This window comes from Loxodonta africana, chromosome 17 (genome assembly GCF_030014295.1).
Source record: "Loxodonta africana isolate mLoxAfr1 chromosome 17, mLoxAfr1.hap2, whole genome shotgun sequence".
Classification (NCBI taxonomy): domain Eukaryota; kingdom Metazoa; phylum Chordata; class Mammalia; order Proboscidea; family Elephantidae; genus Loxodonta; species Loxodonta africana.
The window spans coordinates 4,442,711-4,467,774 of NC_087358.1; the positions used below are offsets into that span (position 1 = coordinate 4,442,711).

Consider the following 25,064-nt stretch of genomic DNA (forward strand, 5'->3'; position numbering starts at 1 on the left):
TATATTCCAAGGAGTGGGATTGCTGGATCGTATGGTAGGCCTATTTCTAGCTTTTTAAGGAAGCGCCAAATCGATTTCCAAAGTGGTTGTACCATTTTACATTCCCACCAGCAGTGTACAGTGTTCCAATCTCTCCACAGCCTCTCCAACGTTTATTATTTTGTGTTTTTTGGATTAACGTCAGCCTTGTTGAAGTGAGATGCAATCTCATTGTAGTTTTGATTTGTAATTCTCTTAATGGTATAATGATCGTGAACACTTCCTCATATATCTGTTAGGTACCTGAATGTCTTCTTTAGTGAAGTGCCTGTTCATATCCTTTGCCCAATTTTTAAGTGGGTTATTTGTCTTTTTGTTGTTGAGTTTTTGCAGTATCATGTAGATTTTAGAGATGAGACACTGAGCAGAAATGTCATAGCTAAAAACTTTTTCCCAGTCTCTAGGTAATCTTTTTACTCTTTTGGTGAAGTCTTTGGATGAGCATAGGTGTTTGATTTTTAGGAGCTCCCAGTTATCTAGTTTCTCTTCTGGTGTTTGGACATTGTTAGTAATGTTCTGTATACTATTTATGCCATGTATTAGGGCTCCTAGCATTGTCCCTATTTTTTCTTCCAAGAGCTTTATCATTTTAGATTTTATATTTAGGTCTTTGATCTATTTTGAGTCAGTTTTTGTGCATGGTATGAGCTGTTGGCCTTGTTTCATTTTTTTGCAGATGGGTATTGTTGTGCCAGCACCGTTTGTTGAAGAGACTTGGCTATAATTTTCATGGAAGCAGATCACTAAGCCTTTGTCCCACAGCACTGCTGGGTAGGCTCAAATCGCCAGCCTTCAGGTTAACAGTCCGGCACAAACTGTTTCCACCACCCAGGGGCCGCTCAAACTCATCAGAGGTCACAAATTCAAATGACTTCTGGGCAAGAATGGTAACTGAAACAAATGGAGTGGGACAGGTGTCGTAACTGGAAGTAGAAAGGGCAGTGGTGAAATCAGACACATTAATGGACCACAAAACTATAAAAATATCAATATTAACAATATTCAAGAAAACTGAAACGAAAAGGAGATAAAATTTTACACCCAGAAGATAACCAAAATTGAGGCATCCAATCATACTTCAGGAGGATGTAGGAAACTCACCCGCCACTGGTGGGCATGTAATTAGTACAATCTCCCTGGAAAACAGTTTGGCCCTGGTTTACGGTGCTGAAGACAGGCATACCCAGCGACTCCACTCCCAGCTACACTCCAGTGATCCTGAACCTTGGGTGTCCATTAGAAGCTCCTGAAATGCTCTTTTTTAAATCCCAGTACCCAGACTAAACTCCAGGTAAACTGAGAGCCTCTGAATGTGAGACCCAGGTAGCGGCAGTGTTTAAGCCTCCCCCCACCCCGCCCGATTCCAGTACGTAGACAGATTTGAGAAGCCTTCATACATGTACCTTAGAAAAACTCTTACGTGGACACGTCTTAATGAAATACGCTCACAGCAGCACCGTTTGTGACAGGGAAAATACTGGAAGCAACACGAATGTTCATTATACTCCGTGGACTCAGACAGCCAATGCCAAGACAATGGATAAGCTGTGGCATAAGGACAACTTGTAATTCCATGCCACAGTGAAAGTGAATGACCCACAGTGATAAATAATATTAGCGATGAATTAGAAACATGACACAGTGACCAGCCATTTTTGTAAAATCAAGGCCTTTTGACAACTGGTTCACTGATTAGAATTTACTTTCAACTGTTCCTTGGCATATTTTTCAGTTTATCTCTTATGATTAAAAAAATTTGTAATTCAATCTAATTTACTGTCATTTAAGTGATGAGTAATATTCATATGTTTAGTTTTAATATTGCTGTTTATATTGCATGTTTTCTGTTTCCCATAATTTTTCTTTTCTTTTCTATTCCTTTGCTGGTATTAAAGTTTTCATTCATTCCTTTTTGCTCCTACGGATTTGGAAGCTATACATTCTAATTCTACTCCTTCAGGGAATTTGTAGCATGCATACCTGACTTATAACCTTCTTGATCAACACCTCTGCCCCCACTGTTATAGGATTCAAGGACCTTAGAACATTTAGATGCTGCTTACTGACCTACCATCTTCCCACTGCTGTCGAGTCCATTTCAACTCTTAGCATCCCTACAGGACAGAGTACAACTGCCCTATAGGGTTTCCTAGGCTGTCATCTTTATGGAAACAGATTGCCAGGTCCTTCTCCTGCAGAACCACTGGTGGGTTGAATCGCAGACCTTTTGGTTAGCAGCCGAGCACTTAACCACTGCACCACCAGGGCTCCTTATCTACCACCTTACATGTTGTTATCTGATAGGCAGGGCGCTGACTAATCAGAACAGCTGGCAGAAGAACAAGGTCTGAAGGCCCTCCTGCTGTGCTGTTCCCCGGCTTGGAAGGCAGGGGTGTCCCAGGGACACTCAGAGGGCTCAGATACGGCTGCGGTGGTGTGTGCTGGCTAAGTATCAGTCTACATGGCACCCAGGGACACTCAGAGGGCTCAGATACGGCTGCGGTGGTGTGTGCTGGCTAAGTATCAGTCTACATGGCACCCAGGGACACTCAGAGGGCTCAGATACGGCTGCGGTGGTGTGTGCTGGCTAAATAGCAGTCCAGATGGCGTCTAATATTTAATTCACACCACATTCCTTGTAAAGAAAGCTTTATTATTATTCTTTTCACAGTCCAGGATTGTATAGATTTGCAAAAATGTTGTGTTGCTTCTTGTATCCTATTCCTTTCTTCTGGATTTAATTTCCTTACTTTGATAAAAGAAATTCTTCTTCTTTAATAATTTTTCAACTAGGATCTATCAGTAGTAAACTCTCATCTTTTGCTTGAAAGTATCTTTATTTCATTTTTACTCTTTAATGATAGTTGAGCTCAGTCAAGAAGTCTAGACTGACTGTGGTTTCAGTTTGTTTCAAATGGGGTATAGATACCATGTTATTCCCTGGGTGGTACAGTTAATGTGCTAGGCTGCTAACGGGAAGGTTGGAGGTTCAAGTCCACCCAGAGGCACCTAGGAAGAAAGGCCCGGTAATTACTTCCAAAAAAATCAGCCATTGAAAACCTTATGGAGCACAGTTCTACTCTGACGCACATGAGGTCACCATGAATTGGATCCACTCAACAGCAACTGGTTTGGTTTTTTGTATACACAATATTTCATCAGATCTAAAAGGCCAGGCCATCAATTCTAAGAAGCACCATTACTTTTTATACCATGAAGGAAAGAGCTGCTAATTAAACTATGAGAAAAACAATTTTAGGATGCACGCCAATTCTAGCGATGTTAACATATGAAAATTTTATGTTTCAGAATTAATACGGCAGTAATATATTTTACTATATGCAGTGGAAAAAGAATGAGCTTTGGAACCAAGTAGAATTGGGTTCAAATCTTGGCTCTTGTTTTAATTACTTGTATGACTCTTTAGGAGTTAGTTAACCCCTGTGGAACTCAGTTCATCGTGTGGAAACTGGGAAAACATCAGGCACTTGGCAAGCCTTCCCTGAAAAGGCCAGGCAGTAAAGCCGTCAGCGCTGCAGGCCCTGCTGTCTCTGCTGCGACTACTTAGCTCTGCCGTTCCAGCACAAAAGCAGCCACAGGTAACACATACTCCAGTGCCTGCAACAGAGCAGGTATTGAGAAAGGTGCACTGCCCACTTCAGAACGTTCTCCCCAGTGTTTCTACGGCAGACACAAACAGCGCATAAAATCATCTCCACAGAGAAAATAAAGCCACAAGTCCCAGTAAGCAGCAGTACAAATGAAAACGAGATGCACCTCTTAGATTTCCAATCACCCCAGCTTCTCTCTGAACAGCATTTAGTCCCCAGTAGCCGTAAACCCTGCTGGCTGCAATACTAAGGGTCTACATTTTCTAAAACCTCAAGCAAAGCAATCTCTAAGTCTCGATTTCCTATCCTTCAAAATGATCCAATTAGGTTAGCAATGTCTCTTCCATGTCCAAAAGGACAATTCGCTACTCAGACTTCCAAAAGCATTTTTTTTAATGAAACGTGGTCATAAGAACACACCTGTACCAACCCTTACGCAAAACTACACACTGTGTTGAGGACACGTGGCATAAAAACTTATACCTACAGGCATATACACAATTCAAGTCAGTTCCAGGTAAGAACAACTAAGGGACCTTTCTAACACCTTAAGGAAAACAAAAAAATAACAACTACCTTGGCAACATTTCTGTAGAACCAACAATATAAAAATCTGGAAAGAAAAAAAATCAAATCCTAAAACATCCCATGTCGATCAGCTCTCTATATTTTTTAATTGTTTATACAAATCATTGTTGAGCTCATGTTGACAGCAGTACTTCCTGAAGAAATAGCCAAGTATCTTATTGTTGTGTAACCCTTTAAATGAGGAACCCTGGTGGTACCGTGGTTAAGTAGTTGGCTGTTAATCAAAAGGCCAGCGCTTCAAACCTGCCCAGAGACTGCACGGGAGAAAAGGCCTCACACTATCTGCTTCCATTACGGCCTAGGAAGCCCAATGGGACAGCTTTACTGTGTGATACAGGGCCACTCTGAGTCGGAGTCAACGCAACAGCACAATACAACCCTTTCAACAATGCTTCGCAACAAAAACAAAAGTAGCTCCTTTTCCATATAATCCAGTATACTGCAGAAGATGAAAAGAATAAAGAGACTGACATTTGAAACATACTTCACAGCATTTAAATCCAGTGTGGCATACAAGTAATACAAGCACTTCATCCGCTCCGTAGTTTCCAAATTGTGGGGGACCATGTACTGAGCAAAGATGCGCTCGACAAGCAACCTACAAAAAAACATAAAAGTCACTGTATTGATTTTTAATGCATTTATTAATTTGTATATAAAATTCCAGAAGACATATGAAAGAAGCTCCTGCATCTCTGCGTGTAGATGACATTTCCTAGTGAAAACCACCTTCCTGTAAGAAGAGGAGGCAAAAGGTTTTAGTTGGTTGAACTGGAAATGGCCCTACATCCAGCTAAACTAACAACTACCTTTGCCTGACCTTGGGCAAGCTACAGACTAGGGACTCAATATCCTTACGTGGATAATAAAGGGTTAACGAATTACACCAGGTCCTGTCAAGCACCCAATTACACTTCTATAAGCTAAAAACCATGGGGGAAAAAAATTAAGATTCTTAGTTTTCATAGTCATCATCAGGAAAAAATATCTAATTAAAAATACTAATAAGTACTATCAAATCACAACGCAAATCTCTATGCACTAACGAATGCCACACACTCAGAAAATCTAAAAATGTCCGTTCAATAAAAATAACAACTATAAAGTTTCTTAGATAATGTTAACTAAGCTACCCGGTTTCTACTTCCATTACTCTTAAAATCATAATACAACCTACTGGTTCTTAATTTTCTCATTCTGACCTGCAATAGGCAGGATCATTTGTGCCCTACTAAGAACGTCACGTCAGCTGTGTGCAGATTTACATCTCCATTAACCACTGAAGAGCTAAGCTCCGTGCAAGCTGTAACCTCAGCCCAGAATGGAAAATACCAAGATTGTATTCAGAGAACACATTTTTGTATAAACTTATCAATGGTTTTTTTTCTTTAGACTTTAGCAAGAATTATTTGTGTTTAAAATTACTGCCTATAATATAAAAAAATTACTTTTATTTGAATCTCAAATGATTAAGTGGGAAAAAGAAAGGAGTTATGAGGATCATTCTAAGAAGATTAAATATGGAACAAAATAAATTATAACTATAGATATTCAGATATTCAAAACTTTCAGATATTACTCTGCTCAAAAATAGAATATACAAATGAACATAAAAGCTGTACCCGTCCCTAAAGTGATATGTCCGCTACTGCTTCAAATCTGGCTTTGGCAGGGAGAAGACTGGTCCCTCGTGACCTTCACCTCATGGTGAAAACTGAAGGGGGAGCTAGAAGTTACAGGCCACCAACTACAGACCAACAGCAGGTACGTAACACCCCAAATCACCGCATATTCTGTATAGAGCACCCTTAACTTACCGATCGTCAATACTATTTTGGTAATATATATGCAGTAATTTGTCTTTGATCCATGAAATCTGTTTTGCAGCATCTTTTCCAGCTGCTGATTGTAAAGCATATTTCTTATAAATTTGGGCAAGTCCCATCATGGCTTCTTTGCGTACTCTCCACTAAAAAGAAAAACGAAAATATGCTCTTATTGTTTAAAAATAAACATAAGAAGTCTGGTTTTCTGGTTTTTAATTTTCCTTTGCTTTGTATATTTTCTTCAAGTTGCAGATTCTGAATATCAGTTTACCACTACTGTATCTATGACAAGGCAAAGCTACCATGTTAATACATCTAATATACAAAGTCCAGTGGGCACATCAACATGTATAAAGACTTTTAAGACTGCAGTATCTTAAACGCATCATCTGCACGCCATTACTCAGAACTGGCGAGGGAAAGCGTGCTCCCACATTTTAAAAGGGAAAGACAGAATGAACTGGATAAACTGTGACCCACTGCTTACACGTTCTTCCTAAGCTACAGTCTTTACGGAGCATACTTACACTACATTAATGTAGTAACAACAATCGGCCTGTACTCAAGGTGTCTGTGACACTGGCTTTCCCAAATGCTGAATGAAAAGGCTGTCAGAGGTTCCATCCTGTCTGTCAGAGAGTCGGGTTCTGGTTGTCATCAGGGGAATAAAGTCAACTACCCAATTATTTTTTTAAACAATAGTTTAACACTGCTTAATTACTTGGAATGAGCGTATGCTTTAATTTTACATAAATACAACACCATTATCAGCAGGAAGTCAGTAACATTTAGAACTTCAGATGACTCATTTTTTCTCTGCAGTCTCTTACTCACAGCAATGTTCTTCCTTGGTTTTTGTTTCAATTAATTATAACAGGGAACAAATAGTCCTTATCTCATTCATCACCACTGAAAATAAAAGACTTCTAAAAGTTTTGCTCATAAAATTGGAATTCAATTTGCTTGTAAAAAACTCTATCTCTAACCCCTTATGTCATTTCTAACTCTCATTTGCCGAACTGCTGAGTTAAAGAGAATTAAAGGATAAAGCATCTTTTAATGCTGGAGCCCTGGTGGCCTAGTGGTTAAGAGCTATGGCTGCTAGCCAAAAGGTCAACAGTTCAAATCCACCAGCTATTCCTTGGAAACTCTATGGGACAGTTCTAGTCTGCCCTGTAAGGATGCTATGAGTTGGAATCGATTCGATGGCAATAGCTTTGGGTATTCTTTTTTCTATTTTTTTACTGTGCTTTAGATGAAGGTTTACAGAACAAACCAGCTTCTTGTTAAACAGTACACATACTGTTTTGTGACGCTGGTTACCAGCCCCATGACATGTCAACACTCTCCCTTCTCTACCTTGGGTTCCCTATTACCAGCTTTCCTGTCCCCTCCTGCCTTCCAGTCCCTGCCCCTGGGCTGGGGTTCCCTTTTAGTCATGCTCTGTTCCATGGGCTTGGCTTTTTTCTTTTTAATGCTGCCAGGAACATGTATATATTCAATTATTTTTTGGTACTCAATTTTTACATGAATAAGACAACCTACTATGAGCACAATAAACTGATCAAAAATATATGGGAATTATCATGTCAACAACACACAATGACTTCGTTCAAATTCTAAGCTAGCTAAGAAACAGATTACTTGAACGGTTAGGAGGCGGTTACCTTACGCCCGATGCAAACCCCTTTCCCTCTTATGCCTTTCATTGCTTAACACCCTGATACAATGTGCAACAAAGACAATTCCAAGTTTATCCAATAAAATAAGGTCTCTGGATACCAACCAGAGTTGGAGGCAAAACCATGCAATTCTCGCATATCCACCCCCTAGCTACAGCCACCACCATCAAAGAGAGATGAAAAGATGAAGATGGCACCATCGACCTGGGGAGACTGTGGAAAGTTTTACAACTATTTACCTCGTCAAAGCTTCAAAGCTACCAGTAGGCCTCTTACCTTCTTTGCTAATTAACCCCTAAATACATCAAAGATTCTCATTCTTGCACCAAATTACTCCTAAGCCTGAATGGGTAGAGCCCATGCCGTGAAGGAAAGGCCACCAGGAGGAGGGCAGAGTGAACATTCTCTGAGTACCTAGTATATTCCAGGCAATGTGGAGTACAAAAATAAGTCATGGTCCTGGACTCAGAAGCTCACTGCTGCAGATGAGCGGAGCTAGTGTCGCTCACCCAAGAAGGAAGGTTTGGGGTCCCAGAAGACAGGCTACAAGCATCCTGCTCTGTTCAGTTTGGCTTTCCTAAGTTGAAAAACCTCTTTCATCTTCAAGTCCATGAAATTATCATACAACCACCTAGAGGACTACCAACCTGTACCCATGTGACAAAAGCCTTAAATGAGAAAGAGAAGGGAGCCAACAGCACAAGATGGGTTGTGTCAGAAGCCTGTACCAAAAGTCGCGTGTCATTAAAACTGGTGTCCAGGCTAGACATATGACTACTCTGCCACTAAGAGCCATCTCATTTTTAAGGATTAGAAAAGCAACCTTGATAAAGAAAAACTAATAAAATTTAATCAAACAAAAATACAATTTTAAACGTTAAAATGCCTCCCCCTCAAAAAAAAAAGTTAACTGCAGTTAAACCTCAGTATTTTCAAATACTATTAAACCTCAAATATTTGCAATGACAACCTATTAATAATTATTTATTCCTGCTTACTTACCCGTTTGTCTAATGTTCTCTCTCTCACAAAATTCAGTAAGTGGTCGTTGACCAGCAGAATGTCCTTTTTAGCAGCTGTAACTATAGACACAATAACATCGTGTCTAATGGCTTCCTCGGGGTCATGTGACCGTACTTTAAGATACTCTGAAAGATGAAGTTTTCCTTGATTAGAATGCAAACTTTAATAATCAAAATGTTTAAAAAGACTGCATGAGACCTTTGAAAATACAGCACAACAAAACAAAACCTAAGTGGAAGGTCCAATGGATTTTCCATATGAGTTGCAATCAACTCAACGTCAACGGGTTTGGTTTTTGGTTTTGGGCTAGTATCTTTAAAAGGAATTCATAGATGAAGGAATTCACCTCACACAATTAAAAAAAAATCTATTTATCCTCTAACTGTGACAGACAGGAAAGAGAAAAGGGGAGAGGCAGAGAGACACACAGGACAGAAAGCACCCTCATGTTCAGGAGCAGGAGTAGCAGTTAACAAGCAAGAAGAGACCGTCTCTGAGGCCACTGGGAGAGAGGAAAAAGGCAGCCAAGGCGGGTATCTAGGGAAGGCCTACCCTGGCGGAAACGCCCAGTGCTGTCTGCCTCTCTGTGACCGGCAGGCAAGGTGGGCGTCTAAGGAAGGCCTATCCTGGCAGGAGACGCCCAGCGCTGCCTCTCTGTGACCAGCAGCCAAGGCAGGCATCTAAGGAAGGCCTGCCTTGGCAGGAGACGCCCAGCACTGCCTCTCTGTGACTGACAGCCAAGGCGGGCGTCTAAGGAAGGCCTGCCCTGGCAGGAGACACCCAGCACTGCCTCTCTGTGACTGGCAGCCAAGGTGGGCATCTAAGGAAGGCCTACCCTGGCAGGAGATGCCCAGCGCTGCCTCTCTGTGACCCATGTAGGCTAACATGATGGCAAGTTCAAACAAAGAGGGGCTCTACTTAGCCATGTATTAAGTAACTTGTTTCACACGCTGCTACATGTTTTAAAAAAGAGCACTTACTGGGGTTGTTTTACTAAATGAAAAAAATTAGAATTATAAAAATGAGAAATTCAATGAGAAAAATCAAAATCTAAAATAAAAAGCAGAAAAATAGATTAATGAAGTAACTAAAATGAGGCATTATAATGAGTTCAGATATTATCGTAAATATTATTTTGATCATATCACTAAACATATTTTCTAGAAAACGTGATAAAAGTTTAAGAGCAACAAGAACAACTATTCTATACTAGATTATTTCAAATTCTTCAAACCCCTTGAAGATAAATAATGATAACTAAAAATATTTTAGAGCTGTACTTCAAGACAAGCTCAGGAGAGTGGCAGGAGCAGGCAAAGGAAACAGGGAAAATTCTAATCTGGAAAGCAGTGAATAAATATAAGTAACTCTGGCGTCTCAAGAAAGCAAAATCCTAAACCAGTGGAGGGAAAATTGGTGCACCACACATTCTTCAAAAAGCTAGGAGCTAGCAACAAGTACTTCTGGGTCTGAAGACAAGGGGGAGGAGAGAGAACTAGGCAAAAAGTTGTTGGAGAAAACTCAACCGTTCACGTACGAGATTACCCCCATTCTACCCCGAAAGAAGTCTGGAAATTAATTCTATGCAAAACGTAAAACAGAGAGTCTCTAAATGGGGTGGGGGGACACCAAGCACAGTTAAGGGTATGGTCGCCATACCCAAAAATGGGGATTAATTATGCGACAGCAGAGCTAAAATGTGACTACAGAAACCCTCTGTCCTTTCCCCAAAGACTCTGGCAACGAGACTTTTAACCTCCACACAGGACACTCTTTTCAGGGAAATCGAAGTCAAGAGAAGTATCTAAACATAAGGGCTTCCCCACAAACGAGCCCTGTGACCACCCTAACGTGAAGCTCAGAGCTGACAGCCCCATCCATACACTCGGGCTTCCTAAGAGCTTTCTCTTCATCAAGGCGTTTGAGGAAAGTCTCTAACGTGGAAAACAGAGACAAAAGCAAGTAAAAGGTGGAAAAAAAAAGTTAAAAAAAATAGGTATCTTGTAGGAAAAAGAGAACTTGCCCCCAAAACAACAATTAGTAAAAAAAAAAAAAAAAAGAGAAAATACTGCATCCATAATACAGGGATGCCAGGAAAAAGGGATATCCAGGGAAAAGGGGACGAGGAAACAGAAAAACCAGAAAAACGGAGGAGGGGAGGGAGTGAGGGGGAAGGGGGAGGAAGAAGGGAGGGAGTGAGGGGGAGGGGGAGGAAGAGGGGAGGGAGTGAGGGGGAAGGGAGGGGAAGACGGGAGCGGGAGACAGACAGGAGGGAGGGAAAGAAAAAGAAGGGTGGGGAGAACTGAAGAAGAAGAAGAAGAGGGGAGGAAAAGGAAACAAGGAAAGAGAAAAGCTGGGTGTGAGGGGTGAAGTGAGCGAGGAAGACCAGGCCAGGCCACGATCAACACTGTACAGTCCACGCGGGAGAGGGAGGACAGGGGGCTCCAAGCCGGATGTCTCCCCCAAAAAGGATACATCGATAAACGCACCTGCTGTTTGTATGTGACTGATACAAACTCCACAAAACCTGACATCATTACTATCACACACTATTGTTTAAAATATCTTAAAAGGATATAATTCTGTGATGTTCTTCATCAGAGGAGTGTAGCAAGATTTAAGAAGCAACAGGGAGAAAAAGATTGTAAAATAAAAAAGCAGTTAAAATGTGCTCAAAGTTGGGAAGGTTTTTTAAAAATGTTAAGTAACTAAAGCAATGACGTGAAAGACAGGAGACAGCAGTCAGAATTAAAGCCTAGATTCCCAGGGCCCTTGGTTGTTCAGAAAGAAGCTAGAGAATTCTGATGGGACTTCATGAATCAAATACGTAGCGAGAGCACACACACAAAAAAGTTAACTTCCAAGCCCACGGAAAAAAGGAGAATGAGAATAAAGGAAGCTAATCAATCTAACAGAAGAGAGGAAAATAGGGGGAAAAAAGCAAAGAAGAAGCATGTAAACAGAAAATAACAAAATAAGACAGAAATAAGTACAACTAAATCAATAAAATTCAAATGATACTCTTTTGATAAAAACTTTAAAACATATGACACCACTGAGCACAACTTGTGGACAGACCCACAGGCGGCAGGAGTGTCACCACATGAACAGGAGACGGGCCAAATTCAGGGGAGGGGCTGCCAGGCTCTGCAAGGCGGGAAGGAGAATAGTTTGCGAGGGGCATTTCAACTGCAGCTACAATTTCTGTTTTTAATCTTTGAAGGAAATATGGGAAAATGTTAACACTTGTAGGAAATACATAAGTGGCTGTGACACTGGTCTGTATTACCTGAAGTATTTAAAAAAATTTTTTTTAATTTAACAGAACAGCAATAGTCAGGTATAGGACATTCTCATCACTACAAAAATACAAAGTTTTGAACTGCCTTACGCTTACACAGGGTTTAGAAACGTCATCTCCCTTCAGCATGCTTAAGTTAGTTTGTAAATCACTGACTCTCATCAAAATTCCTAGAATATTAAACAATGTTAAAGTCTTATAATCTATTCGAAATCAAGACTTGTTCAAATCCAAGCACCTGAGATATTTTTAGAATTACCCATAAACTAGGAAATTAACATTGTTCCTGAAGACACCGGCTTTCTATTGGCGTTTCTAGCCTAAGGAGGCACTAGGCTGTAAAAATTCTAGCTTCAGAGAATAATTTCAATGATGAGGAATTGTAACAAGACCACTTCACTTTTCACAGCAACTATTTTTTTTTTCCTATAAAACCAATTTTTTCACTAAGAAGCATCTAGGAATATTTGCTGTTATAGAGTACCTGTTAAGTCCTTTGCCAAATCAGGATGGTTCATGAGACAATGGCTAGCAAATTTCACACATTCCAGGCGAATTGGTACATGGATATCATTAAACCTGATGAAATATCAAGGCACAAAGCAATATTTAAAACAAAAGAAACAGATGTGTTTAATCTGCACTCAATTTATACTTATTTCTTTGAACAAGGAAAATTTACACAGGGGAGTCCAAAGTGGAGACAGGACATTTTAACACAGTTCACAGGTGCACTACAGATGTGGGCATGCCCTGGAGTCTCTACTTTAAACCAGGGCATCTCTTGGGACAACTAAGTCATTTTAAATAGCCTCTAAATATATGTTTAAGCAATACACATCTGGTTCAAATGTAAGGATCAGTATGACAAATACATGGAGTCCCTCTGGGTGGCCCAAACGGTTAACACCCTCGCTGCTAACTGAAAGGCTGAAGGTCCACTAAGAGGTGCCCTGGAAGAAAGGTCTGGCCATCTACTTCCAAAAAATCAGTCATTAAAAACGCTACGGTGCACAGCTCTACTCTGACACACATGGGGTCACCAGGAGTCGCAACTGGCCAGCAACTTGTTTTATCAAATATATGTGTACAGGCAAGTGTGTGTATGTAGTTTACGGAGAGACATAAACCTCACACCGCATTTGAAGCAGGGCTTTGAACAGGTTCATAGCGGAACCCCTGGAAAAGAATTTGAATTTCTAACAAGTGTCCAGGAAGTTGTACATAAGAATCACCTGGGGATCTTGTTAAAATGTAGATTCTGATTCAGTATATCTGGGGTGGAAATGCAACTTCTCAGCAGGGGACCTGTTAGAAATGCAAATTTCCAGCAGAGGGTTTGAACCAGAACGAACCGGTTCAAAGCCCTCATTTGGAAAGAACATTTTTCTCAAAATATTCTTCCTTAAATATAGGGCATGCACAGATGTGTGGCAGATCTCACACTACAGGCTCTATTATTTCATATTACCTGCCTCTGCAGATGCACCCAAAATATAACTCACTCCTATCCACTTCGCCATTACAATTACTGCAATTTTTACATTTCGTTTGTAAATAAGTATCTCTAAAAATTTTAAACTCTCTTAGAAAAAAGAAGCCATGATCACACTGAAAAAATTAAAAATTTCTTATCAGCATCAAATATTCAATCTCAAATGTCAATTTTTTTTTCTAAATTTTATTTTGTGGTTGTTGAGAATATACACAGCAAAACATACAATTCGACAAGTTCCCGTACAATTCAGTGACACTGATTACATTCTTTGAGTTGAATACATTCTCAAATGTCAATTTTTAAAATGTTTTCTTTGTAAATCAGTATTCAAATAAGATTAGAACATTGCTATGGGTTGATATAAAATTATTTATATCTCTTTAATTTTATCTTTCCTCCATCTCTTTTTTCTCTTGTAATTTAATTGTTGAAGCCACTGTGCAGCCACCGTGTGTGTGTGTGCGCGTGTGTGGTATGGTGTGCGTTCACAGTTTGGATTCTGCTCACTGCATCACTGTGACGCCAGTTAACATGCTCCTCTCTCTCCTCTATTTTGATAATCTGTACTTAGATCTACAGCCTTCCCATTTACAGGTTCAGTGTTTATAGCAAGACTACTTCATTAGGAAACATATGAGGTCCAGCTACCTCTCAACCACTGATGTTTAGAGCCTAGTACATTAGTTCAAATCCTCATGGATTCCAGACTTCCAGGAGCCATGGAGGCTGGATGAACCCCTGAAACTATTGCCCTAAGGTAATCTTTTAACCTTAAACCAAAAATATCCCCTGAAGTCTTCTTAAAACCAAAGAATAGATGAGCTTACTAGTAAAAATTATCTGCCTTGAGCATTATGCTCTTTTAAGAACTATCTGTACTGGGATCAAGTTGACAAAAGTAACTGAAAGATTAGACAGGAACCTTAGGGGTCAGTGAGTTTATGTTAACAGGGGAGAACAACTCAGAAGTGGACGTGAGGATGGGTGCACGACGCAAAAAAGGTCAATGTCTCTAAATAGCACATGTAGAAACTGCTGAACTGGTGTATGTTCTCCTGTGTATATTCTCAACAACAAAATACGTAAAATTTAAATTAAATTAAAAACATATATAGAAAAAAGCACAGTACATTAGTTCATTTTTGGAGTGAAAAGTTGTTTGTTTTTTTTTTAACCATTTTAAGTTATCAACAACATTAAAGAGAAAGCCAGCACTTTTAATTCAACATATTTGTAAGTCTTAATTTTGTGAAATCAAAAGGCTCTCCAATCTTTCATCATCTAACACTGGAAGAAACAGAATTTTGCATGATAAAGGAGGAAAAAATCTTGAAAATCAATACCAAATTACTCATAAAAGTTTATTTAAAAAATCGTTCTACGAAGTACGCCACCCAGAAAAGTTCTAAAATACGTTCTGTGGTCCCACATAAAGTTTCCTGAGTGTTTTGAATCCAGGTATTCAATCTCTGTAATTGTACCATGTCTTAACTAACCATTTGCCATAAAACCATTGTAAGTAAATATAATAAAAGACCAAAGAAAAATATCTTTAAAAATACTCTAGAGCTCTTTGATATTAGTGATATTGTGATTTTGTGTCATTAATATTAAAAGACAAAACCACAACGTAATAGAAAGGTGACCCAGAGGTTTAAATTAGGACTTTTTTTTTGTGTGTGGTAAAATTTAGACAACAAAGAATCGCCATTGTAACCATCTCCCAGTGTACTATCACACTCACAATGTCGTCAACCACCACCACTGTGTGTCCCCAAACTGTTTCATCACTCCAAAGAGAAACCCTATGCCTAGTAAACAGTAACTCTCCCACCCCCTTCTCCCCAGCCCATGGTAACCACTGACCAACGTTCTGTCTCTATACACCTATGTATTCTAGGTATTTCATATAAACGGGATCATACACCGTTGTATTTGTCCTTTTGTATCTGATTTATTGCAGTATGCATGACGTTTCCAAGGTTCAAAACTGTAACAGTTTGTGTGGAGGAACACTATTCTATGGTATGGACAGACCAGATTTTGTTTATCCATTCAGCTGTTGTTGGACACTTGGTTTTTTTCTACCTTTTGGCTATTGTGAATAATGCTGCTATGGACACTGGTGTACAAGGATCTGTTTCAACCCCTGCTTTCAATTCTTTTGGCTATGTACCCAAAAGTAAAACTGTTGGGTCATGCAATAATTACATGTTTAACTTTCTGAGGAACTGCCAAACTTTTCCACAGCAGCTGTACCATTTTATGTTCCCGCCAGCAACGGATGAGGCTACCGATTTCTCCTCATCGTTCTTCTGATGAAATCATCCTAGTGGGTGTGCAGCGGCATCTCGCCATGGTTTTGATTTACATTTCCCTAAGGACTAACGATGTTGAGCATCTTTTCATGTGCTTCTTCGCCACTGCTGTATCTTTTTTGGAGAAATGTCTACTCAAGTCCTTTGTCTATTTTTTTATTGGGTTATCTTTTTCTTATCAAGGAAACCCTGGTGGCGTAGTGGTTAAGTGCTACAGCTGTTAACCAAGAGGTCCGCAGATCAAATCCACCAGGCGCTCCTTGGAAACCCTTTGGTGCAGTTCTACTCTGTCCTGTAGGTCGCTATGAGTTGGAAGCAACTCAACAGCAGTGGGTTTGGTTTTGGTTTAGTTTTCTTATCGAGTTCTAGAAGTCCTTTATACATCCTGGATATTAAACCCTCATTAGATACGTAAGGAGCTTGGGTGGTGCAAGCGGTCTGTGATCAGCTGCTAACCTAAAGGCTGGCGATGCAAACCTACCAGTGGCTCCACAGAAGAAAGGCCTGGTGAACTGTTTCCGTAAAGATCACGGCTAAGCAGACCCTACGGAGCCCAGTTCTACTCTGTAACACACGGGCTCGCCGCGAGCCGGAACCGACTCAGCAGCAACAGGTTATCTGACGTACGGTTACCAAATATTTTCTCCCATTCTCTAGGCTGTCTAGTCACTTTCTTGATAAAGTCCTTTAATGCACAACAATTTTTAATTTCGATGAAGTCCATTTTATCTGTTCTTTCTTTTGCTCCTCAGGCTGTCAGCATCGTATTTAAGAATCCACTGCCAAATAGAAGGTCCTGAAGCTTACTGCTGTGTTTTCTTCTAAGAGCTTTGTAGTTTTAGCTCTGTATCTAGGCTCTTGATCCAGTTAGTTTAGTTAATTAATTTCTTTATCTGATATGAGGTACACTAGGATTTTTTGCTCTAAAAACCTATAAGATAAAGTCTGGCTAACTCAAGTCCCGATTTAAAGATACAGCTACGTATTAGAAATACTTTTTTGGAAATAAAATGGACATAAAATTTAGTTGCATCATTTAGCTTGTAAAACATTTTGTTCAACTGCCCACAAATCTTCCATTGTATTTAAGGGGAAAATGCCTACAAATCAAACTCAAAATGACAAAGGGCTAATATTTATTAGGTTAAGTATTTCATTAAATATTACTACTGAGCTAAATAAGAGCCAGAAGATCAGACTAAGAATTTAGAACTTAATAATCATTTATAAAAGTTCACATCCTCATTTAACAAATTAGAAAAACGAGGCCAAATGAGACTAAATTTATCACAATCACTGGCAGTTCTTTCACTGAAAAAGAAGATAGAAATACTAACCTAGATATTTCAACACAAATCAAATAGAATATATGTCTTTCAATTCTACTTATTTTTTATGGCTTATATGCACTATTTGTTATGAGGTTAATTCAAGGGGGAAAAAAGTTCTCCTTTATCCTCAGGGTCAAAACAGGTATTGGCAGGGTACTTGTAGGATTTTTACATTGTCACAGTCAGGGACCCCTTTGGAAATCAGAATGAAATGAGCCCTTGTCACAGAAAAGTGCCACATGCAGATACACACACAGTTTTACCACCCATTTCAGCATCCAAGGAACCTGGGGAACCAACTTCTTTAGTAAGGAGAAGCCCACACAGAGGCCAGGGAGAGGGACAGCCACAGGCAGTCATTAGTCATCCTCTGGGTACCCTTATCCTTTTCAATATCCCCGAAAATCTAATTAAGCATAACTTTCTATGAAGGGGCTATAGCTCACAATGGCATATTTTCAGTTGGAATTAATCAGTGCTTTGCAATGAAACAATTTAATATCCTGGCTGTAATACTACATGAGGTAGCTTTTTAAATGTATCATCTTTTGAAAATTCCCAAGGACAAAATAAGATGAAACGACGAAGAGAAACTGGAAATACAACCAATCATTGTCAGCACTGAAGATTTCCACAACAATGAAGGACCTTCATGTTTATGACCTAAGAGAATATGGCATGATGGCGTAAGTAGAAATAAACACATATCACCACTTTTAAAGAGGAAACCAAAAGCACACACCTGCCCAAGTAGCACTGCCACAGTGGCTTATTCTGAGAAGCCAACTCTGAGTCCTTTGCCCCAAACATTTTTGCCAGGAGTTTAACAACTTGCAGGCGTTCCTCATTGTCATTGCTCTAAAACAAAACGTAACCACAGCTTTAAAACCGGGAGGGAGAATTAGGCCACCCCCCACTTTTTCCCATGATTTCCCTTATCCTCTAATTCCACAGAAAACTTTCACGACCTCCAGATGAAAAATGACACTTTAAAACACTCTGCACACTCTTCACAAAATGATATGTCATCTTCAGTGCCCTCATGGCTTCAGGGGAAATTGAAGCAGGACCTCATCTGTGAAAACACAGCCCCTGAAGTCTAAGTGTCAGCGGCCTCCTACAGCAGAGACCCACTTCTGCTCGACGTCAAATTGAAACATTAAGCTCCTATAACACCTACTCAGGACCCCTGGAAAATATTTCTGGTTTATAGAAACAAATACTGATAGAGGCCAGAGCTCTGCAGGACGGCTGTGCTTTCAGGGCTCTGTATGATGACCCAACTGGAGGAGCTCTTTGTATAGCCCGGAGCCCTGGTGGCCAGTGGTTAGGAGCTCAGCTGCTAACCTAAAGGTCAGCAGTTGGAATCTACCAGGTACTCTTTGGAAACCCCATGGGGCACTTCTACTCTGTCCCATAGGGTCGCTATGAGTCGAAATCAACTCCATGGCAACAGGTTTGGGTTGTTTTTTTTTTTTGGAGAACATATCCATGTGCAGAAATCTCCCAAGAGGAGATTCTAAACAGGGGAATTTGACTGAACAGCAAAGACAGTCAGATCCGTAAGGGGAGTTCAACAGCACAAGGATGAAGCCTTCAGGATTCAGAAACTCACTTTCTGTTTTAGATTCTATACTGTGAGCACCTGAGGACAAGGACTCAGCTTTGTCACTGATCCTGGTGCCTCTAGCACAGCGCACAATGGTTAGGTATGTCGACCTGGACGTAAAGTGAGGCAATCTGGAGAGTCAAGGTGCTGCAGGAGGCACGGCACTTTTTTTTTTCCCAACAAGCGATTTAGCCTGGCATTCAGGAGCCCCCATAACGTGACCTAACTCGTCTCTGTTATTTTTCCTATTATTCTGCTAAATAAGCACTTCTCAACCCTGGCTGTACGTTAGAATCACCTCTAAACCTTTCTAAAAAATTAAAACTAAAAAAACTAATGCCTGGACTAGTCTCCCAGAAATTCTGCTTCACTGTTTGGGGGAAGGCCTGCACGTCTGTGTACTCACTAAGGATCCCAGGTGAGGGTTCTAAAGTGCAGCAGGAGTGGCCGAAGCTGACTTTACACTACCTTCCAACTGCAGCTCTTGGTGTACCACTAACTTGCCTGACACCTGCCTACCTCCATATGCTCTTCATGCTGTTTCCTTTGCTTCAATTTCCCCAATATAAATTGTTTGTATTTTTTATTACAATTTCCATATAGGGCCTCTTACTACAACGGGATTGTTTTTTTCCTTCTTCTTCCTCCAATACTAGATATTAAATTTGCTAAAAGCAGGGGTGATCATTTCCATGTTTTTATGTTTCTCATGTTGTTGTTAGCTGCCATCAAGTCTGCCCCCGAATCATAGCAACCCCTGGAGTTACAGAGTGGAACTCCTCTGTAAGGTTTTCTTGGAGGTTACCTTTATGGCAGCAGTTGGCCAGGTCTTTCTGCAGAGCCGCTGGGTGGGTTTGAAACACCAGCCCTAGGGTTAGCAGCCAATCACAAACTGCCTGCACCACCCAGGCTCCTTATGTTTCTGAGAGTGTGTAGGAAAATGCATATAGCAAGCATTTACTCAATATTTTACTAGAGAAAATCAGATAACCAACAAGTAATTAAAGATGTGACTGCCTCAGGCCTCACCAAAATCATTACACATTCACACAAAAAGAGGCAAGAGAATCCAGATTCACTTGAGGAATGCTCTGGAATAAAAGGAAAATTATTTGCTGGGTATTTGAGCTATTTACATGATCAACAGGAACTGTTTGTTCTGTTTTGTTCTTGAAAGAGACAAAGCAGAAGTTTTAGAAAAAAGAAATACAACATAGAAATCATTTAGGAACTTTTCTGGGTGGTACACTGGGGCCTTTCATATATAATTGTAATCAGCTTTACTTAACCTTTCTGTCATGATTTGAAAGAGAAAAGTATATTCCCCAAATCCACAAATGAAACTCAATTTTACAGCACAGTCTAATGTCAAAGCAATAGGGAAAAGGCTCCGCAGGACACGGTGAAAAGCAAATGAGCTTTCAATACAGGCAAGTATAAGGTAATGTGGTCAGGGTAAAATTTCACACTATTTTAACGATAATGAACCCTGAACTGTCTTTACCACCGAATCAAGCGGATCAAGAGAGCTGTTATAAACTGTTCCTTGAAAACATAAGCTCAGTATAGAGCTATGACCTAAAAAGCTAGTTCAATTCTATAATTTACCTGAAAACTATCTGGAGGAAAATATCATTCTACCCTCAAGAGAACACTATTTTTGTCCACTTTTAGAATGCGTGCTAGGACAACGAAAAATAATCAAGATTGTGAAGGATGACTTGCAAGGAATCCTAAGAACGGAAAAATGAAAGCTGATCAGAGTCCAAAAAGTAAATAAAAAGAAAAGTAATTAGAGTACATATAATAGGAATAGGAGCCTTGGTGGCACAATGGTTAAGTGCTCAGCTGCTAATGGAAAAGTCTGCGGTTTGAAACCACCAGCAGCTCTGTGGGAGAAAAGACCCGGAGATCTGCTCCTGTAAAGGCTGTGGCTGCTTGACAAGTCTGTTCTGATGCATAGGGACCCTGTGTGTGACAGAAGGAAGCCCTGCCCGGTCCTGCACCATCCTCAAAATCATAGCTGTGCTTGAGCCCACTGTTGCAGCCACTGTGTCAATCCATCTCATTGAGGGTCTTCCTCTCTTTAGCTGACCCTCTACTCTACCAAGTATGATATCCTTCTCCGGGGACTGGTCTATGGGGACTATAAGAGGAACCAGTCCTGTGAAGATTACAGTCTAGAAAACCCTTTGGGACAGTTCTACTCTGTCCTACAGGGTCGATATGAGTCAGAATCTGCTCGACAGCACACAACAATAGCATAATGGGAATTTGAAATGCTGCAATTTCAGGAAAATGAAAGTAATAATAACAAAACAATACACACAGACAAGAAATTTTTGAAACTCCTATCATTAAAACAATGTATGTTGTCAAAATGCAAGAGAACTGAGAAATTCATAAATTCCTAAGTGATCAACCTATAGGTAGATATTAAAAGTTTCTGTATCTAATCATTCCTACTTTGTCAGCAATCACTAACTTAGCAGCTGCTATCTGCCTGGCACCATGCCAGGCATGGGAGACACCCGGCCAGGTAAACAGAGGGCAATAACAAACCATCTCCAAAGTCTATCACACTCGGTTAAAATTTTGGTGAGAACTGAAAACTCACAGACAACACTCTCTGCTAATCTTGTTGATAGAATCGTGTTAGCTTTCCAATAGTTACCTTTAACTTAAATTCAAGCTGGGGTAAAACAGAGAGCAACAAATGACTGTCGATATTGTAGAGCTCCAAAATTAAGTCAAAGACGTGCTCTGATAAGTCGCTGATAGACGTTTTCCCAAGCATCAGAACCTGGTTAAAAAACTTTTGAAGAGAAAAAAAGTTTATCCTTAATAGAAACACCACAGATGAAAGTAATTTTCTAAAGCCTTAATTATTATTCAGTCAAATTCATACAAAGTCAAACCTGGCAAATCAAAGCATTTTCTAACAGTAGGTAGGAAAACCACTACCTACCTAAACGTGAAATTCACCTCGTACACAACAAAACAGACATGTTATTTCAGGAATCAGGACAGATTACCTGTCAACTTGGCTTCATTAGGTTTTTGCTTTCTATATTGAAAGCACAAAGTCAAGGATTTCACATTTCCATGTCTTTTCTGCTTACTTTGTTTTCAAATGAAAGTTTTTAGGTCTATGAACCTGTATAGACTGAGTAGCCACAAATTCTATAAACAGCTGAAAATGAACAGTAAAAGAATCTATTTTACTATGCTTTTTTTATTGGTTTTAAAAATAACTTGTTTGTCCAAAAAAAAAAAACCTTGTTTGTCTTCCCTGTTTATCAATTTTGAGAGAAAATAATTTTAAGACATCAAAGATCAAATTCTCTTTCAGGCTAAAAATAAACTGGCTTTTCTGTTTGTTTCCATTTACAAATGTTCTCCTATTTAAAAAAAAATAGCAAAATAAAAATTTTTTTAACTGTCTATGGATACTTTTTGTTTTTAATACCGTTTTACCTCATTTTAAAAAGCCCAGTTTACTGTTCCTTAACAAAGAACAAAAAGCTTTTCCAATCTGTCCACCTTGCAGTCACACCACCATCATCTTCCTCTTCCGTCAGTCTGCGAATGAACCCACTTGAAAATGCAAAAAATCCCTTCCTGGTTTAATTTCTTGTAAGTTGCTTCAAAACGTTTATTAAACACTTACAATCTCCATAAAGGCAAAGCCCAGGTGGGCCCTCCGCACCGTGGCTAGCACAGAGAAGGCACCGGGTACGTGAGTGAACAATGTGTAACAGGCACTATGACACCAGCTGGAGTGAAACAACCCACCCAGACGGCTTAGAAATTTAGTGGAAGATGCAGACTTAGATTTGATTAAAACATGTCCTTCCAAAAAACAGTAATCTTTCATCTAAAAATAGGTAACTATAATTTTCACACTACGAATTAAAGTATTTGATAACAATTGCCTCCTAAGGAAAAGTAAGGGGTGAGGCCAGGGCCGTAATAAGTTGTACCTTATGTTTTTTTTTATGTTACATGGTCTGTGTTCATTGGAAAGTGCTTTCACATTACATAACTCACCCTCTTCTACCACCGTCCCAAGCATTACTAACCCCAATTTACAGATTCAAAAACCAAGTCTCAGAGAGATTCAGTAATTGACCTGAGATCAAGAAAAATTCAACACATTTTTTCAGTCCTACATTTATCAGAAGTTTTCTAAATCTTGTGATTAAACAAAACTTGGATGCACAACAGTAACACTACTAAGACATATTCCATGTAGGAAATTTTTTTTAACTGTCTACGAATACTTTTTGTTTTTAATACTTGTTTACCTTATTTTAAAAAGCCTATGTTTTTGGTTTCCTGAGTTGTCAAGTTACCAAAAATTCTATTGAAAAAAATATACCACCGCAATGATTTCTCGGGGCGGGGGCAGGGGGGTCTGTGTGTGTATGAATCTACGAATTGCCATTTAGAAAGAGCACACCTGAATGTGCCTTTGCATATGTGAGTGAAAAAGAGGCACATAGAAAGGAGATCATCACCTCCACCTCTTACCTCAGTGCTGACTTGCTAATTCTCTAGGAAGAAAGAGGCGTGAATAAGGGCTATTTAATCTCCAAGCCAGAGAAAAGGCCTGGAATGATCTCTAACACTGTACTCGTGTTATACCTCTACTAGAAAGTGCTTTTATATGAAATTGCATAGTCTGTGATAGAAAAATAAGAGGATTACAAGGAAATTAAAGTGGGGGGATGGGGACAGCACCATTCTTACTGGCTTCCTGGCTAACCCTGAAATAAAACAAAGGACAAGGACACAGAGAGAAAAGAACATAATGGACAAATTACTGGGAATAAGTCTATACTCTGAGGTGTGCTCAGGCCACCCTACCTGTCCTGTGCCCCCTCTCCCATCCCTACTTTCCAATAACGATACAACAAGTAGAGGAGGAGAGGGGGCTTCATTTCTGCAGGCAAGACTAACAGCAAGAAATTAACATAAGGTATTCATGACTGGGAGATATTTTTACCTTGATCTATCTGAGATTTCTAAAAGCATTTTCTTGGGCCTTTTTAAACTTTTATTAAAAATGTCAAATATGTACAAAAGTTGAGAGAACAGAATAATGAACCAGTTCCAAGAAATACCATCATTCTGTCTTGCGCCTCTCCTTCTTTCAAATCATCTCAAACCAAATATTTATTTTTTCCCATTCCCAGAATCAAAATGGTATGGTATTCTTATTTTTATGCCAGAAAAAGCCATAAAAAAATCCAACTTGGCAATATCAATTTTAAGAAATGACCACCAGGAGGCGCACACCAAGTGTACGAAGTAGGCTGTGGAGATAGACATTTAGTGGCACTGGGGGGAAGGGAAAACCCTGGTGGCTTACTGGTTAAGCACTATGACTATTAACCAAAAGTTTGGCAGTTTGAATCCACCAGGTGCTCCTTGGAAATCCCATGGGGCAGTTCTATCCTGTCCTGTAGGCTTGCTGTGAGTTGAACTTGACTTGATGAAAACGGGTTTGGTGTTTTTGGTTTAAAAGCAGGAAAACCAAAACCAATCACTCTGCTACCAGGGCTCCAAGTGGGGCGGGGGGGGACCCTAGCAACAAGGGGAGAAGGAAGCAGTAATTAATACCTGCATGCAAGTCTTGGTCTCTACGCTTCAAACACTGCTAGATCAGTAATGAAAAAACTCAATCTAACCTTCTCAGCCAATACTCAAGACTCACAAAGCTGCAGACACCAGTATTTGGGGTTCCCAGCCAATCTTGGAAGTTACTAATATTGATTACAGGATTTGAATCTACAGTTTTATTACAAATCTAATCCATTTTTCTAAATCATCACGTCCTTATAATTTTTGAAGGCCACACTCCAGAAACATAAAAACCGAAATTTACAAAGGTGCTGTTTTAGAACGTACTTTGCTTTCAAAGTACATCTTTTCATGCTGTATTTTACATACTGACTTTTAATTTTTGTATACTACATGAAAAATTCTCCTTCAACAAACTCAGGAAGATTAAAATACTTTGGGGTTTTTCTGTTTGTCTGTCTTGTTTTTAACTTATGTAAGTAATCAGAAGGCTTTCTTCCTCACATTCTTCTAGAAGACAAGATTTATATCCTTTACGTAGTTGGAGGTGAGTGAAAGTGAAAGGTGGGTGGAAAGGCAGAATTGTCACAGAATTCCAATGCCCTCCCCCCCGCCCCGTGTGTTGTGGATCTGTGTTTGAGGAGGTGCCCCT

At 39.8% G+C, this 25,064-nt stretch overlaps 1 protein-coding gene across 11 annotated transcripts in view; it reads right to left on the reverse strand.

Annotated features, from left to right (window-relative positions):
• Nucleotides 1–25,064, reverse strand: part of PDS5B (PDS5 cohesin associated factor B) — a 205,264-nt gene that overhangs the window by 94,141 nt on the left and 86,059 nt on the right. For all 11 annotated transcript variants that reach the window (XM_064269928.1, XM_064269922.1, XM_064269925.1 and 8 more), the window contains 6 exons: nucleotides 21,501–21,641; nucleotides 17,960–18,075; nucleotides 12,555–12,649; nucleotides 8,749–8,894; nucleotides 6,056–6,207; nucleotides 4,723–4,836 (listed from right to left, as the gene is read on the reverse strand). In XM_064269928.1, the coding sequence (XP_064125998.1) occupies nucleotides 4,723–4,836; nucleotides 6,056–6,207; nucleotides 8,749–8,894; nucleotides 12,555–12,649; nucleotides 17,960–18,075; nucleotides 21,501–21,641 (764 nt within the window). The remainder of the gene's footprint in view (nucleotides 1–4,722; nucleotides 4,837–6,055; nucleotides 6,208–8,748; nucleotides 8,895–12,554; nucleotides 12,650–17,959; nucleotides 18,076–21,500; nucleotides 21,642–25,064) is intronic.